The sequence below is a fragment of the Xenia sp. Carnegie-2017 genome, unplaced genomic scaffold, assembly GCF_021976095.1.
Source record: "Xenia sp. Carnegie-2017 unplaced genomic scaffold, XeniaSp_v1 HiC_scaffold_23, whole genome shotgun sequence".
NCBI lineage: Eukaryota > Metazoa > Cnidaria > Anthozoa > Malacalcyonacea > Xeniidae > Xenia > Xenia sp. Carnegie-2017.
Window position 1 is genome coordinate 17,609,478 of NW_025813486.1, and position 18,108 is coordinate 17,627,585.

At 32.9% G+C, this 18,108-nt stretch overlaps 2 protein-coding genes across 3 annotated transcripts; both read right to left on the bottom strand.

Annotated features, from left to right (window-relative positions):
* Nucleotides 1–925: 925 nt before the first annotated feature.
* Nucleotides 926–7,965, bottom strand: LOC124449360 (macrophage mannose receptor 1-like). Its single transcript, XM_047000288.1, has 5 exons — nucleotides 7,925–7,965; nucleotides 7,357–7,767; nucleotides 3,457–3,867; nucleotides 2,164–2,400; nucleotides 926–1,459 (listed from the first exon to the last, which is right to left on the bottom strand). Exons 2-5 carry the CDS (start codon nucleotides 7,733–7,735, stop codon nucleotides 1,107–1,109), a joined length of 1,380 nt encoding a protein of 459 aa, XP_046856244.1. The 5' UTR covers nucleotides 7,736–7,767; nucleotides 7,925–7,965; the 3' UTR covers nucleotides 926–1,106.
* Nucleotides 7,966–8,741: 776 nt separating this feature from the next.
* Nucleotides 8,742–13,448, bottom strand: LOC124448948. Of its 2 annotated transcripts, XM_046999899.1 has the most exons (4): nucleotides 13,340–13,448; nucleotides 12,821–13,232; nucleotides 10,887–11,123; nucleotides 8,742–9,793 (listed from the first exon to the last, which is right to left on the bottom strand). In XM_046999899.1, the coding sequence occupies exons 2-4, from the start codon at nucleotides 12,900–12,902 to the stop codon at nucleotides 9,615–9,617; spliced, it is 498 nt and encodes a 165-aa protein (XP_046855855.1). In that variant the 5' UTR covers nucleotides 12,903–13,232; nucleotides 13,340–13,448; the 3' UTR covers nucleotides 8,742–9,614. The 2 variants fall into 2 exon arrangements, with proteins under 2 accessions (XP_046855855.1, XP_046855856.1); XM_046999900.1 differs by lacking the exon at nucleotides 13,340–13,448 and having other exon boundaries at nucleotides 12,821–13,305.
* Nucleotides 13,449–18,108: the final 4,660 nt, after the last annotated feature.

The window sequence follows — 18,108 nt, forward strand, 5'->3', positions numbered from 1 at the left end:
ACTATGTTGTATGAGGAGTACAAGTTTAAGATATACAAGAAAACCATTTAAATCTTGTTATAGCTTACTCGTACAAAAGAAAACGTAATGTAGCAAAACCGTGTCCTCTATAGGTCGATTAATAAACCTTAATCTCTGTCATGTTTGAAAATCAATATACTCTTGTTAGCCAAAATGAATTCTAAAGATTCTTTATCAACTCAGTAATGTCGCTAATATTTGTTCGTATCTTCCGAATTTAACTCTTGAATGAGATTCCAAATTCCAGAGACTACGACAAACTAATATCTGGGGCGGTGTGTTGTATTCATATCTTCATATTTCACATTCCGTACTCTTAATTGATTCCAATAGCAAGTAATAAAACAAAACATGAATTTCGAAGATTAGCTTCCACCTCAAATTTATCATTTTGCCGCTGTGCTTAGTTTGACCTATCTTTGCCGTTTCATAATCCAACGTCCCGAGCAAATCTCCCAATGTGTTTTTGTAGCGCCGTATTTGTCGACGATGAACAACAACAGAAACAACAACACGTACATAGTTTAGTATAAAGATTCAACTTTAAACGCATGCGTTGTTCTTGCCTTATGTAAGCATTCGGGCTTACAGTCACAGCACACGGTAAGATCTTTTTCATCCGTAAAATAAATCTTTAAAAACATTGCATATTTGTCTTTTAGGCCATGAACGATGGAAATTTTTTTGTAATTAGAGAGCACACAAGACAAACATACTTACGCCACTTGTAATGAGAATGACATTTTGCTATGCACGTAACTCTCGTGTTCTCCAGGCTTTACACATGTAATAACTCGGAAATTGATGCATTTTATCAGAACTTTCCTTGCAATAGTAACTTCTAGTTTAAGCCTTATTTTGACTCATTCTCTCTATAAGAGCATTACAAAAATTAAATATAATCTTTAAACCTTGTCTTCGCTCCTTTTTAATGAACGGTCCAGAATAATGAAAAACCATAAATTTAAATGATTATTTATTAAATATTTTTCTAATAAACTGTTAAAGGCTGCCATTCAGTCTTAAAATATGTATTAGAAACAGTAAAAAAACACGTACGAAGCGTAAAATTGTGATTTACAAAACTATAGAGGGATTACATAATTTATTTTGTCCTCGATATCCTTGTATCCAAACTCATTATTCTTTTTTAACGACTGATAATTATCTTCGTTATTCATTTTTGATAAATCCAATTCCTGATACATTGTATCAACAGGATTTACTCTGGCTTCAAAAGAAGACTGAAATTGCTGAAGTTGCTTTCTTAAGAAACTTTCACGATATCGTAGAAAAATTATATAAGAGAGTAGAATTGCAGTGATGATTCCAGATATCAAAGTCACTACAATGAAATGCCATTTTCTTAATTTGGACTGAGTGCATATCTCTTTTTTGCAATTGCAATGGACGTTGTCTCGAGTTGGGGTACGAATTTCTGTAAAAAATATGTATAACTGCTGCTAATATGCAACTTAAAAATACCTGACAAAAGGTTGATAAGCTATTCTTTGAAATTTACTTTGTTGTTCATTGAACAATATTTTCATTACAGCTGAAATCATCGGAATATAGTTTTAAAATCATTGCGAATTTGCGAAAGTCGTAAAATGAATTATGAATTCCTAAGAAACTTATCTAGTTCTTCATTTAAAAGAAAATTTCTCGTACAGTAACTAAACAATTGCAACAAAAACGAGTAGCACGAAGCTCCTAATTTTTCAGTTTATTAAAATGGTTGTTATTTATTTTTTACGAAAACAAAACTTTTTCTTAGAACTAACTTTTTGATTATTAATCTTAGTCTCTTTCGTAAATATGAGTTTATAGAAAAATATCATAGGACAGCTGGTTTTTTTTAGTTCAATAAATTTGAATTTGTTGGGGACTATTCAATATAGTTACAATTAGACACGACCCTAAAAGGCTTTCACGTGCAACGAAATGATAACAAATATTTAACCATAAAGAATGCCTCGTGAAAATACACATTGGTTAATTTCTGTATGATAAGAAATTTATGATGTGGATAGCACAGAAAAGCGATCTTCAATGTACAAAAAGGCAATCCCTGATAAGGAATTTACAGTTATAAGAAATGTAAACTTAATACGAAATTGTGGTGAAGTAAAAAGTTCTTACCTTTAAGATGTATTTTTGTTGATGTAATGCTACCAAATACATTTGTTGCCTTGCAAGTGTAGACAGCAATATTACTTGAGGTGACTTTATCTATAACATGTGTTGATCCATTTACAACTCTTATTGAACCATTTAGAAATATTTCAAACTTTGGTTGCGGATTTCCTTCAGCAGTGCAGCTCAATGTTGTTTTAAGATCTTCTCTTTCAAGAGTCATTTCTATGTTAACAGGTTGGTCTAAAGGAAAATATATGTGGGCATATCAAGTAATAAACATTTTCATTGCTTTCAGTATTTCCAAATACGATAACTAATGTCATGCAATAACACAAACTTTCAGTTAATATTTAATCAAGCCATTTCGTCATCTTTAGCATTTTCACGAAAAAATTCTGACACTGCAAAAATTTTTTGCACGACAGTCACGACACAAATCCCACAGAGACATTGTAAATATTTAAACTCTCAGTACATCAAAATATTTCCGATCAATATAACAGTTAAACTAATAAAAAATACAACGATATCAAGACCAATAAAGGCTACGCTTATCTTTCTTATGAAGGACGTGTTCGGCACTGTAAAACGTCGTATTGTTGTGATATAGTGTACTTAATACGAGCTGCTTGTAATAGCTAAGTTCATTTATATTTTTTGAAAGATAAAAGCCATTTGACAAGATTGAAATAAATACATAGTGTCGTATAGTTGTATGAAATTCATTTTTAGCTTCATTTAAGATCAATGTTCTCATATCGTTAATATGGCTTAAATATGTCATTGAGAAGCCTTGAAGTGAATGCTTTGAACCCAGGAGTATCATTACATTGTGAAAGTAACTACAGAAAGGGGCTGTTTTAAAGCAAATGTGCATGTAGATGTTGTGAATGAATCCTTAGTAAAGTGCCTTTAATTTTAAAGATAAGTTTACCACTTTTGTTTTAGTATACCAAATTTCTAGCGTAAGTCGTTGTCTGTAATCGCTGCCCACGTAATTCATTTGGCAAAGTGACAGTCAATATTATGTTGCATAAAGGAATTTGTTCTCAGTTTATTCTCGCCCCTTTTCGTGCTTTCAACATTTAGAGCATTGAAGTGAAATTTTTAGTTCTTATCATCTTGGCTAGTCACTTTAACTGTTAACATTAGTTTTTCCTTTTGGGAAAGAAGAAATATGTTAAATTACAAATTGCCAAAACTCTGGAGATATTACTACTATACTGTGCTTTCATAGGATAACGCAATAAAAATGTTTGCTATCATACATAAAGCATTTCGAATTTTAATACTTACATTTTATCTTACTTTGTTCACCCTGACATATAAAATTGAAATATTTATTGCATGAAATGTCATTCCATTTGTCCGTATTCTGCCCATAATGTGCACAATCCTCTACACCACGAAAGTTATCCGGTTGCAAAGGTAGCCAATTGACGAATTTAGGTTTAATATTTTGCACAGTGTAAAATTCCTCATCACTTTCATTGCGAAATAAACCAATAAAAGGTTTGTTGAGACAGTTTCTTTTCAAAAATTTGAAAATTGCCTTATTTTCAGCATTATTTTTTGGAACAGCAAGATCTCCCCCTTTTTGTTGACAATTTCTTCTAGCTTCATGCCATGTTGTTTGGTTCTTACTGAAGTAGTAGCAAGAGGACTCCAGTTTAATCCAGTCAGAGGGACAGCTACTTTCTTTAATAACTAAGAAAATTGAATAAATAAAATGATACATAGCTAGAATTTCGATGATGTATAGATTCAAATAAACGTTTTTTTAAAAATACTATCAACCAGCAGCTTGTATACATAACATAACAATCAATAAAGGAAGCTGAACAACTAATAAGTTTGAAGTGCCTTTAAAAAAAAATTTTGCTAATTGAAGTATACTTTCATTAAACAGAACTTTTATATTTTTAAACAGTTTATAAATGTTTTTTTTATTCGTAAGATCTTGAAAGTTTCGCAATTCTCAGTTTACACAATTAGAAATGTTACATAATAAGATATTGAATCATCAGGTATATTTGTTGATATGTAACTTTAAACTGGTAGAGTTATTTTCGGTAGGAATTCTTCGTAGTAGCTATAAAATTTCTTCAAAGCTGCATTTTATTCAAAAAACGGACAAAAAATAAGAGTCTATGAAATTTTGACGGCAATCTTTATGCAATATGACGTTGAATAATTTCGATAATACAAGATTTTAACTTCCTCGAGAAAAAAAGATATGAATAAACTGTTTTGAATAATACGGAAGTGTCAAGTTCACAAGCTATAAATTATCAATCTTACAGTGAAATAAGTGATGTTCGTACTCAATGAGATTCATTCTCAGAATTAAGAGGTATTTTTGATGATATAATGCTACCAAGGACATTGGTTGCTTTGCAAGTGTAAAAACCCGCATTTTTCGAGGTGATTTTACCTATTGCTAGAGTTGATCCATTAAAAACACTAACTGAATCATTAAGAAATATTTCAAAATTTGGTTGTGGATTTCCCTCAGCAGTGTATCTTAAAGTTGTTTTGACATCTTCCCTTTAAAGTGCAATTTTTATGTTGGCAGGTTGGTCTAAGGAAAGCACGTGTAAGCATTATTATCACATGAAATCTAATTCCTTTAGTATTTCCTTATTTTCTCTCGAGAAATAATAAAATAAGGAAGAACTATATTCAAGGCATATAAAAATAACTAAAATTGCAGGAAAATTGAAAGAAGCAGGTTGCTGTGTCTTATATATGAGTTAATTAGAGAAGAAAATTATGAAGAAGGTAGAGCAAGAGCGGAGAAAAAATAAGAGCATGAAAGAAATTAATGGATGGGACAAGGGAAGATATGAGGTGTAAGAGAATAGTAAAAAAGAATAAGTGAAACAGAGAGCATATTGCAAGAAAAAATGTGTTGTGGCGACCCCAAAAAAGAGCAGCTGTTTACACAAAATTAATGTTAACCATTAAAAAGTTTAGCCAATTATGTAGCAAACCCAACACTGGCATATCGGTAATTCTCTATACATGTCATGTAGTCACTTTTTGAATGTTTTGGTATATAATTACATTTCCTATTGCTGTATAAAGCGCATTTGCCTTGCTGAAAGGTTTGAGCCCCTCAAAAATCAGAAAACCCAAGAGTAAACCGAGAAAAATTTAAAGTAAAACGAAAAATAGACAAACTTTCTGAAGAGTTGTTTCAGAATTAGTGCATAAACCCAAAATTTCTGGAAACAGCTGTCTCAGATGGCACACAGCTTATCAGTTGTCAACATCTGCTATCTGTTAAATGTGAATCAACATGAATTTATATTAGTTGATTTAATGTTGACTCATCCAGTGCTGGAGGATGAGTCATAATCAAAACAAAGCCAGTTTGTAAATGAGCTTCTTTTGTCTACAAAAGACCAACTTATTAACCTTGATGTATAGCACTTACATTGTTTTTAGAGAAGGAACTGACGTAAACTTGTGCATGATACGGATTTTAGCAATGTGTATTTGCGTCAGCACATCGTTTATTTGAAAGAAATACAAGAAACTGTCAAACTTAATTGCGTTATGTTGCTGACACTCCCACTAGTTAATTCTAAAATGACAATGTCTTGTAAAAAAATAGTGAATAGTGCTAGAAATATGTTGTTCGATTCTCCACAAAATAATGTATATTCATTCATTAGAGTAAATTTCGTAATTTGTAAATTTCTTTAAACAAAAATTTGCATTGATGTAAAGTCATGTTTATATGATTAAAGAGGAAGTGTTCGGTCTTTTGAAATCAATTCTGGGAATCAAGGAATGTTCCAGTACTTATTTCTTTGTTGCCTTTTCGCGTAATAAACATTAAAAAAATTTAATGAACAGAATAAAATGCTTTTTCATTTACCCAGCGTTGCATGTATTTGTACAATTATACATATTTTGCTTGTAAAAGTGTATTTTTAAAGAAGAATATTTGTTATATTCGTTATAATGGACAAGTGTGGCACTAAACACCATATTATTCTAAATAGTGTGCTTGACACGCGTCGCCTGTTATGAATGACTTGATTGAATATTATCATATACTGTCTTCTTGGTTTATTAGATAAACCTTTATATGTATAAAGTATTTATCACTATCGAATTATAGTCAGTTTGCAGCAGCAATCTTTAGTCGTTAATATTTCATTAATATGTTATAATGAAATCTTAAAGCGAATGGTTTGAACCAGGAAGTATTTAGTGGTTATATGTTCGTAGATCATCGTCGTAATGCAGTCCTGAGAAGTACTCTTGATGTTTGGAATGACTGAGTTTTCGGCAGTCATAACTATAATTATTTTTTAGTGAAGATTAAATGTCAGGTATCTATTAAGAGTATTTATATTCCAGTTAGACGTCACGATGTTGTATTTAAAAGAAATGAGTGGGTGATGTGCGTAAAATTTATGTAAAGTGTTGGTAATTGTATAGATGTGTTTAATGCAGAGGTACTGTTCTAGGTTGGTATACGGAATTCTAATGGGATTCATTTACTGTAGGATGCAATACGTAATGCCTTTTGCCAAGTCCCTGTCAATGTTATGTTTCGTACAATGTGGCTAGTGTTGTCTTATTTATTTGTAGCTGGATACAGTTCGGTGAGTTGTATGTCTCCGCCCGCCTTGACCATGTAAAGGGCCGAGCAGTCGAAGTATTTTTTTATAAACTGCACCTTCTTGTTGATCTTGTAGTTCTCTGTCCTTCAATTTTAATAGTGTATAACGTAAAGCTGTAAACAATTGATTTGCAAGACGTATGTTGCATTGTCGTAGTATTGTCTTGGTAATATAGTCTTATGTTAGCAAAGACATCTCTTTGATGAAAGGTATCATTGCTGTTGTGGTCATGAATGGGTTTGTTTAATTAGCTAAACTAAATCAAAAAATTTACAAGCAAGGCAACATTATGTTTGGGTATGCCACCAATACAAATTTTAGCATCTTCTGCTATTTGTGCATTGATTTTCAAATTTTTGTCTTTTAAATCATGCTTTCATAAGTGCTTCAAATTTTAAACAATAATTTTTTCGATAGAGGAAGATCGAAGCATCATTGTAATGCATCATTGTAATAAACTTTTAAACGTATTTATCCTGTGAAATGCGCTTTCGTAAGATGACATTATAAGAAAGTTAGACAATACACATAAATCAACAATAATTTCAATACTTACACTTTACTTTATTTCGTTCACCTTGACAAATGAAATGGTACGAATTATTACACGAAATGTCACTCCACCAGCCTGCTTGAGGAAAATAATGTACGCAATCTTCTACACCGCGGTAGTCGTCGGGTCGATTATCAGGCCAATTTGTGAAATTAGATTTGACATTTTGAACAGGGTAAAATTTATTATCACTTTTATTGCGAAACAAACCAATATATGGGTGATAGAGCCTCTTTTTGGTGACAGCCATAAAAATGGCTTCATTTTCAACACTATTCTTGGGAACAACAAGATCTGCTCCTTTCTGTTGACAAATTCTTCTAGCTTCATGCCATGTTGTTTGTTTCTTACTGAAGTGGTAGCAAGATGACTCCAGTTCCATCCAGTCAGAGGGACAGCTACTTGCTTTACTAACTAAGACGAATGAAAAATTCAATTACATCAATTACAAGGAATTTTTAATATAAACGTAATTATATTAGCAAATGCAATAAACATTCCATATAACTAGAACCTTGTAAATATAACACGACAATCATCCAAACAATTATTATTTTAAACATTTTCATACAGTTAAGATCTTTCTTGAGGGAGTACACCTTCAGACTAGTTAAAACTCACTCTTCACGATGATTTTATCGTGTCAGTAATTTACAAACACACCCATTTTGAATATGACAAGAAAGCGCACCAGGAGGTGTTCACAATAAGTGATTACGCACCTTATTATTGTTGATTTTAATTTTTGACAATGCATGCGACGCTATTTTTGACAAGACATGCGACGCCTGCAAGGGGCGTTGTAGCACATCTACAACAATTGCGGAACGATTAAAAACAATTTAGCTGCAATTTCATATGATTTTATGTGATTTTACAATTATGTAAAATGCTAGGCATTCTTGAACGATAATCCTTCATAGTTTTGATTAAATTTTGTATATTACAGTTTTGATCTTAAGAATACCATTCTGAATTTCTTTGTGGAACTTATTGTTTGATCATGTGTAATGCCAATACAGTATCTATTTTGAGCTATATTTTCTCGTATTTTCAAATTTAAAATAAAACAAATTCATATCATGACGAATCTGTTTCTTCATTTCCCAGATAAACCTATTTCAAACGTTCACATTTACATTAAACGAGCGCATTAAAAACAAAAGGATCATAAGGAAATTCATATCATTTTCTTTTGTCTTTTTGTCTTTTTTATCGTACGGTGTATATAAAGTTCGACATTTCAAACAATCGTAAGAAACAAAAGTTTTGAGAAGGGTTGGTAAGATTTAGTTTTTATTCCAAAGACAACATTTGGCAAATTAAAGAAATCAAATCAGAAACAAGTTTTGAAATATTTATATACATACTTGTTGAATAAGTCGATGTATTGAGAATACTTCAGAACGATTTATTTTGCTTAACAAAGAAACACGAGTTTTACAAGATAGCTCTACACATTAGCTCTACGATATAAATATATATAATATATATACGTACAATGAGCGTTTTTGTTCATATTACCATATTTGGTATATGGTCAGCGATGACTAATTTATTTAACAAGAATGTTATTTTAAATAAACACAAACAGTACTTACAACGGAAGCGGAAAGTAATAGTTACTTATTTAAAGAAGCAGTAAATCTTAACACTTACGGATGATTTATATTTAGAAAACTGATAATTTATTACGATAAGATCCACGACTTCTGTTGAGTTTAGGCGTATTTATTTAATTAAAAGTGCTTCTAAGAAGTTGCTTATGATTATTATTTTTAAAACAATATAAAATATATATGTTATTTACAGCCTGGGTGGTCCTTACGGAAAAATATATTTTCACGAGGCCGAGTACGAACCGACCTAAAATGTAAGTAACATATTTATTTTTTATTTTTAGTTTGAAGAAATTTGCGTTGTAAAATGGCCAATGTTGCTTAATATTTAGACTAAAATTGTATTGTTTTTTACAAACTCGTTTTAAAATTCTTATCGGCTATGTCAACACTCGACCGAATTCTTATCGAGAACAAATTACTGCTGAGTGTTGACATAGTCTCCTCTTTCTTTGTCGTCATCGTGTTCAGATTCGTCATTCTTTTTCAACGATTCATAATCATCCTCTTTGTTCATTTTTGAAATGTCCAGTCCTTGATACGTTATGTCAATTGTGTCATCCTTTGGCCTCAATGATTCATAATCATCTTCTTTATTCATTGATGATAAATCCAATCCATGATAAGATTTATCAGCAGAATTCATCTCTCTTCAGACGGTGACTGAGACTTTTTGTGACTTCTACTTAACAAACGTTGACGATATCGTAAAAATATAAAAAATGAGACCAGAGCTCCAATGATTATTCCAGATATCAAAGTTACAACGATGCTGTACCATTCCGTTTTGGCTTTCGTAATTCTCTCTTTTTCGCCATCAACTAGAAAAAGAAACTTGAAAGAATTAAATTGAAAAGTGGATTGATTCAGAATACATTTTCATTACAGCATAAATTCTCGGCCTAATTTCTTAATTCCTTGGCCTTTTTTCTTACATCCTCGGCCTTGTTTCATAAATACTTGGCTTAGTCTCTTAAATCTTCGACCTAGTTACTTCAATCTTCGGCATAGTCTCTTTAATCCTCGGTCTAGTTTCTAAAATCCTTGGTCTAGTTTCTAAAATCCTTGGTCTAGTTTTTATAACCATAGTAAATCAAAGTCATATCACTAAATAAAACAAAAATGGTGTTTTAAAAATAAAAACATGTATAACTGAGGAAGCCATCGCGTTCTTTTTGAAAAAATTGCAAAAGCAGACATTTGCAGTATAGCTACACAAATGTAACAGACTGGTAGTAGCTATTTCATTATATTAAAAACTAGATTTTTCTAGCGCACCAATGGTTAGAATAAAAAACAAGTTAAAAGAAACCAACCAATAATATCAAACATTTTAAAAATCAAACCTAGACTATTGGATGTTCTAACTGTATATGAATTCAGGAAAAGCAGATATAAGTGTAAATATCGTTCGTTTGCCATCTTTTAAGATGGCGGCTTGTCTCATTTGTAGCTAAGTATAGAATTTTGGCGGAGTCAGATATTTATGGTGAATACATGTTCAAAGAAAAATAAAAGCGTTGATTTTTAATTTATCTGTTTTGCAACATTGTTATTTTGTAAAAGAAACAAAAGATGTTTATCATGGAAACACTCGTGCTTGTCACGCAATTTTCGTTTCTTTCAATCTTTTCCTCGTGTTCTATAACTCTATAGAAACTAGAAAAATGTTTTTTATTTCTTAAATAAACATAAAATTTACATTGAGATAGTGCAATTTGTAAAATAAGCTATAAGAAGAAAAAACCGTGCTAAATTGACAAAACGGCAAACCTCAATGGCAAGTAGGTAATTGATGTTGAGCGTTTGACGTAAACAAACAACTAAAACTTTCTCTATTTTCTTAGTTTTTTCCTGAATGTTTCTAAGGTGTTCTACCAGCTCCGAATTATTTATCCTGCCATTTATTCTCACCTGTAAGACGTATTTTTGATGATGTCATGCTACCATAAATATTCGTTGCCTGGCAACTGTACAAACCAACATTGTTTGAATTGACTTTATCAATGACATGTGTTGATCCATTAGCAACTTTTATTGAACCATTAAGAAATATTTCAAACTTTGGTTGTGGATTTCCTTCAGCAGTGCAGCTCAATTTTGCTTTATCATCTACCCTTTCAAGAGTCATTTCTATGTTGACAGGTTCGTCTTAAAGAAAACATATATAAGCGGATGTTTATGAAATAAACATTTGCATGATTCACAATCAAATCAGGGAATGTCTATTCGTTTGAAATTATTTCCCGAAATCAAAGTGTGACGGCAAATCCTTATTTGTGCATTGTTTTTTTTTACATGATGAATATATAATACTATAGTTACAAAATAATTTCCTAGTTTCATACTAAATTCTAAGTATTTGTACACATGCATATTTTGCCTGTGAAAATGTTTTCAAAACTTCTATTTCAGTGCCTGCTGGAGATGGAAAAACTGCATGCAGGTTTCAGATAATGACTGAAGACGCGGACATTTAACACGTATAGACTTTGATAGTGTGCATGATACGATCGCTCGTGGTACAAAGTTGATTTGAGCAATAATTTTATATATTCATGATTATCGCTTGCCTTGACTCATGTAAGAAGACCATTCATGTTTAAAAGTACTACATTCGGTTCGCTGCTTTGTGATGTTTTTTTTTTTTATTTCATTAATATGACATTTAACTGGCTTTAAGAGCCTTAAAATGAGTGGTTTAAACCTGGGGGGGTATCGTTTAATGTTTGTCAATGAAGATCGTCCAAGCTTTGGTAAAATCCTGAAATAAATCTGTCAGAGTTAAAGAATGAGTATCAGGCAAAAGCCTTGCACGCTTAATATTTATGTTTCACACGGGAACTTCCGTGAACTTAAACAACCGATGCGTATTCAGCACACGTTTTGTTTCGTTTATTGACTTATGTGATCATATTTATTTATAGGAAGCATTTAGGGTTGATGGTTGATAGTTTGAATGTTGTTGCGATATTCACGCCGTATTTATATGCTGTACTTATGTACTTAAATCAAACATATTACAGCAGCCATTTTCGGGGTCCTTAAAATGGCCATCAAACCGAGCAAAGCATGACCCTGAACTCGTTCTTTAAAATTGACTGGCGTCTTAATATCCATAACGGGAGCTATTTTCAGAGTCAAGTGTATATTTTATGTTCATCTTATTTGTTGCCATTTTCTTGATATTCTATGAGGAATATGCAGTTGTGTGGGTGTATATTGTGTATTTTTGTCGTTGATTAGTGAGGAGATAATACCGAGATATGCATATGTTTAGTGTTTTGAATAAGACGTTTCTTAATTAAGTGCCGGTAGCTTGTCGCTGATGTAAGCAGGACATGCTTCCGAATCTAAATCAATGTTATATTTCGTCTGTCGGCGAGGTTTGAATATGTGGTTGATTTTATCCGTTCGTTTCTTTGTAACTTGTTAATGTTCAGTGAGTCGTTCAGGTTTAAATTCTTAGCTTCCACTTTCATCAATGTCTTGCTTATCAGTGGTACTCTGTTAATGTGCAACACGTATGTTGTATGGTCGTAAGATACGTGGGGCGATGCAATAAAGATCATTATTCCCACTCTAAATTTGTATTTAGCTATACCACTTATTACGTTTCTAGTGCTTTCAGCTTTTGGAACATTAAAGATTTCAGCTCTCTACGATTGCTGAAATCACGATTGCATAAATGCTTGAATTTTAAACATAAGCTTTTATGGTGAGGAAATCATAAAACACAAACCCTCTACAAATCTAATTATATTCTAACTGTTTAATGCTTTAAGAGCACAGCATTGAAATAAAGTTCAGTAAAATACCTATGAGGCATCAACCATTTCAATACTTACATTTGATCTTTCTTTGTTCACCTTGACAAATAAATTGGTAGAAATTACCGCATGAAATGTCATTCCACTCGCTTGTACTCATGTACCAATAATGCACACAATCCTCTACACCACGCTGTTATCAGGTTGTCAGGATGCCAATTTGTGAAATTAGGTTTGACGTTTTGGACTGTGTAAAATTCTTTATCCCTTTCATTGCGAAATAAACCAATATAAGGCCTATATATCCATTTTCTTTGTACAACATCGAAAATGGCTGTATTTTCAGCATCACTTTTTGGAACAGCGAGATCTCCACCTTTCAGTTGACAAATTCTTCTAGCTTCAAGCCAGTTTGTTACATTTGCACTGAAATAGTAGCAAGATGACTCTAGTTCTATCCAGTCAGATGGGCAGCGACTTCCTTTACAAACTAAGACAAATGAATAAATGAATTGTACATCAATAACAAGAAATTGTCGGTACAAACTTTATGACGAGTTCGATTGAAATAAACATTGTGCTAAAATCAATTAACACCTTGTAAATTGAACACAACAACTATCCAAAGAAATATTAATTTTAACATTTTTAAGCCACGAAGATCTTCGTTGATACGATTTCAAAGCTCTAACCAGACACCCACGCATTTCCTGTCCATGAGACAGGACGTAGGCAGCAGCCAGAAGACCCTAAATATAGCTCTAAAATGCTAAGCAAAATGGCAGGATTGCAAAATGGCTAAAAGAAGACTTCTCCTTTACAATACATATTTTGTGGTTTTAAAGAAAACAAAAGATTTTTAACATAAACGTGTTTCGACATGACATCAAGTCATCTTAAGTGCAGATGTGCATTCCCAAATTTTCGACATGGGGGTTCTCTGTCACAGTGACAAAACCAGCTCGATCTTTTACTCCTACCAGGCAAATTTTCTCATCGAGATTTTTATTTATTTGTTCGGAAAATTAATTTCATTCCCTACTGCTCCGTCATAAAATAGCAAAGTAAAAAATATAAGAAAATAGAAAAACAACTTTGAACGTCAAGAAAACATTGCACTGTTTGTATAAGCGGTTTAAATAAATTCGATATATTATTCATAGCAATTTCCAGTCAATGCCTGATGTCTACTTTTCCGTTTTTTATCCAAAAGGGCGACCATAGCAACAAGAGTTTTGTTTCTTCGAATCTTTGTCCGTTCATAGAAATTCGCTATTTGCAGCGTTTTATATCTCGGCACATGTTTTTTGAAGTCAGATTACTGACATTGACACCAGCAGACCATGTGCAGTCTTATTGCACCGGATACGCGAAAACAAGGTTCGGACTTATCCTTGTCTAAGCAAATCAGCTACATCAAAACACGAACTAACACTTTTATACGGTTATGAATGCTTTCGGTTACCTGATTATCTCTATCAAAATGATTATTGAAATGATTATCATTTGTCGTTAAAACACGTGAGAAATCCAGAAAAAGTTATTTTTTGTTATCTCGTTATTAAAACACGAGAGAGAGAGAGAGAGAGAGAGAGAGAGAGAGAGAGAGAGAGAGAGAGAGAGAGAGAGAGAGAGAGAGCACAATGAGCATTTTTGCAAGCTCCGGTCTGATTTCGGGTCCGAGCTCGAGTCTGAGTTCGAGTCCGAGCTCAAGTTTGATTTGGAGTACGAGTCCGAGATTAATTTCGTAACCTTGAATAATGTTTGAATGCAAACCTTAAAAGCAAGTTGAAGATTTAATTCATTTTATTGAAATGGACTGTAAACATATGGCGAATAAATAAACATGGTCGTGTGTACGCTCCAGGAAAGACATTATCTACCGATTTAAGGCTTTTAATAATCAAGAGTATTATTTGTACTAGAGAGGACCCCGTAACAGGAATATTCATTGGGCAATTTACCAAAATAGCGCGTTCCCTTAAAGTGTCATCTACAGTTGTGTACAAAATTTGGAAATGATATTGCCCAGAAAGACTGATAGTACACATCCACACAGTGGCTGCAACCCAAGCCATTTTTTAAGAGGGTGATCTTCAATGCATAGAAATTTTAAAACGACAGCGTAAAGTGAAATCTTATTACGTACAGTGAAATCATACAACGATAGTACGAATTTGGGGATTTGCCATATGGCACATCTTCCATGTCAGCATTATCTTAAGCCGTTCAACGCACACTTCCATTCAGGAAATAAAGCTTTAGACAATTAAACCTTTTAGCAAAATTTTCATTGATTTATTGAACAGCAAGGACCCTTACACATTAAAATTTTTTAACAAATGAGGTCTAAAACTTCCACAACACGCAGCACAAAAGTATTGACTTGCTCCCATAGATGAAAGAGCTGTCGAATTCAAGAGGTATGCTGAATCCCCTACTTTTAACACAACTGTTAACCTAATGTGCTCCTTAGCTGGAGTTGACTATGCGAACACAGTAGACGGTAGCGCAAACACGTTTGATTTCTTCCTTTTTTCGAGGAGACATATCACTCCATATATGTTCAAACTAGACAACGACTGTTAGAGCCTGGCTCAGTGATTGTTATGGAGAATTGTAGAACCCACCACCACAAAGGAGGCAAGGTATTGCAAGAATTCTTTAATGATCTTGACATTCATTTGGTATTTATGCCAGCATATTCATCCGATTTTAAACCCGTGCAATATGTTTTTAGGAAAATGCGCTCTTTATAATGAACCATAAATTCAGTGACATTAGTAATTTAACATTAGTAGAATGTACTTATTACCTCGTTTGATTGCATAACACCACATGACATGCGAGGATATTACGAATATATTTATATTTTATTTACCGGCTTGGAGGTCCGTACGAAAAAATATTTTCGTGAGGTCTCAAAAGAGGCCCAAGGCCGAAAGCCGAGGGTACGGTAAGTAACATATTTGTTTTTATTATGAAGAAATTCGCGTCATAAAATAGTCGATGGCCCGATGCAACTTAATGTTTACACTAAAATTGGATTGTTTTCTACAAACTTCGCTTCGTCTGAATAGTAAAATTCATTCTAGCTATAATAACTGTCATTTGAATACACTTTACTTTCTTGTAGAACAATTTACATCGCTTTTAAAGCATATTTGAAAATTTACAATTCACTTTGTAAACAAATACATTGCGAAAAAAATATGTTGAGCCTACTATTGGATTGTTTTCTTCAAACTTCGCTTCTTCTGGAAAGTTATATTCACTCGTGCAAGATAACTCTTATCTGAATACACTTTGGTCCCTAGTTTGCTGCCTAGTTCGTTCACCAGTTTGCATCGCTTTTAAATCAATTGCTATTGCAGTGTTGCCACGTGAAATTTTAAAATATTCGTGCTGGCTTGCGTCAAAAGTTCACAAAAATGGCAAAAAGTTCATATCACATCTAATTTTTAAGATCGGAAATTAACGGATTAACTCGGAAATATTCGGAAACTCACGGAAGTATTCGGAGAGCATCGGATTATCTTAAAATTGTCGTTGTTTTAAAAGAACTGTCGAGCTATGAAGATTTTCTTTTCATTGAACTATGATTTATCTATAAATTCCCTATGAAAATGATGAAAATACAAAAATGCGTAATATTTAGAAAAGTTCACAAAAAGTTCACAAACTTTTAATGCTCATGAAATGTTCATGAAGAGAGCAAAAAGTTCACAAATCTATGAACTTTGTTCACGATCTGGTAACACAATACTATCGTTTAAATGGTTCGTTTAAATTTTTGTCTTAATGTGATGGATTGACCGATTTCGACTGATAGCCAACTGAACAAACATAGTCAAGCTCACTGTCTGAATTGAATGTTCGATTGTTTCATAGTAATTTTCTAACGCGTGATAGAAACTAAACTACAATCACATGGAATTTTTAGAAATCTTTTACAAATTCATATATTGACATGAACGCTGCTGTTATATGAAAAGATATTTATCATAACCAGTAAGCATGACACATGTATTATTTTGTGTTCTGTTGGGTGATTGTTGTTGAAATCGAGTATTTGGTCTGTGTGGGTAGTTTTGCGGTATACTTGTGTGTTAAGTGTATAAATATATCATATTATAATTTCATATTTTTATATTTTAACTTTAAAATGCATTTTGCAATGTCATTACAATTTGGACATAATCTAGAAGCTTGCTTGCATGCGCTAGAACCTTGCTTACATGCGTAAACATATTTTAGAACCGCAACCGCATTTGCTGTTATTGTGGTTAACTATATCTTGCTGTAACATACTGTATTGCGTATGGGATGTAGGTCACAAAACCACAATACTTCCCATTAGATATTATATATATGAATAGTTTAGACCACTGAGTATAACCTACGAGGATAACCTACGAGCACAAGATACGAGGAGATAAACTTAGGAGGCATAGCCTACCGAAGTAGGTGGACAAGCTACATTCTACCAGACAACTATCTTGGCTTCTGCGCCATAACTATCTTTTGGCTTCTGTGCCTTTAATCTATTTGGAAAACTATTGTGAGTAATTGTTGGACTCACGAACGCTCAAGAATAAAGACTCGCCTTTGTACTCAGATAGAGGAGATAAGTTTTACTCATACTTATTGATATTATTATTAAGACACTTATCCACTTTAATAAATTGTTTGAGAAATATAACTGGTTCACACTATCTTTGTTGCGTGTGGAAATAAAACCAAAAATTAATAGTTATTCCTTCGGGACCACGCACGTAACATGCTCTTTGTCTTTAGTGAAGGTTATGTTCTTTGTGGTATTTTTTATGGTGTGTAGGCTTTGTTCAATTTTGTCTTTCTTGGCTATGGCAAAGATGTCGTCGGCATATCTTTTCAATAGTCTGATGTTTGTGTTGTTTGTGACTGATTTTGTTTCGAGGTGTTGCATGACGGCTTTTGATTGGAAGGTGGATAGTGGTGATCCCATTGGTGTGCCTGAAATTTGTCTGTAGTATGTGTTTTGGAAGGTGAATTCAGTGAAGAGGCAAAGGTCAAGTAAGTCCAGGATGTCATTTTTGTCTAGTTGTGTAGCTTTCCAAGTTTATTAGTAGTTCGTTCGTAATTTGTTTGGCGATGTCTAGTGGTATGGATGTGAAGAGTGATGTCACGTCGTAGGATATCATGATTTCGTCTGGTCGTGGTTTAATGTTTTCAATGTTGACGAGGAAGATGGTGGTATTTTTGATGTTGTGAGGTGAATTTTTGACTAATGGATAGAGAACGGTACAAAGATATTTTGAAAGTTCATACGTAGGAGATTCTGGAAGCGATACGATAGATTTTTGAAGAAAATAGATGATTGCTCT

What these genes read in the sequence shown, in the direction of transcription:
- LOC124449360 (XM_047000288.1), bottom strand. Translation starts at nt 7,735, where the DNA reads ATGGAACTGGAGTCATCTTGCTACCACTTCAGTAAGAAACAAACAACA. An exon ending in TGAACGAAATAAAGTAAAGT is followed by an intron (nt 3,868 to 7,356) that starts GTAAGTATTGAA and finishes CAATTTTCTTAG; the next exon opens with TTATTAAAGAAAGTAGCTGT. An exon ending in AACAAAAATACATCTTAAAG is followed by an intron (nt 1,460 to 2,163) that starts GTAAGAACTTTT and finishes TATTTTTTACAG; the next exon opens with AAATTCGTACCCCAACTCGA.
- LOC124448948 (XM_046999899.1), bottom strand. Translation starts at nt 12,902, where the DNA reads ATGAGTACAAGCGAGTGGAATGACATTTCATGCGGTAATTTCTACCAA. An exon ending in TGAACAAAGAAAGATCAAAT is followed by an intron (nt 11,124 to 12,820) that starts GTAAGTATTGAA and finishes GTTTTCTTTAAG; the next exon opens with ACGAACCTGTCAACATAGAA. An exon ending in ATCAAAAATACGTCTTACAG is followed by an intron (nt 9,794 to 10,886) that starts GTGAGAATAAAT and finishes TTCTTTTTCTAG; the next exon opens with TTGATGGCGAAAAAGAGAGA.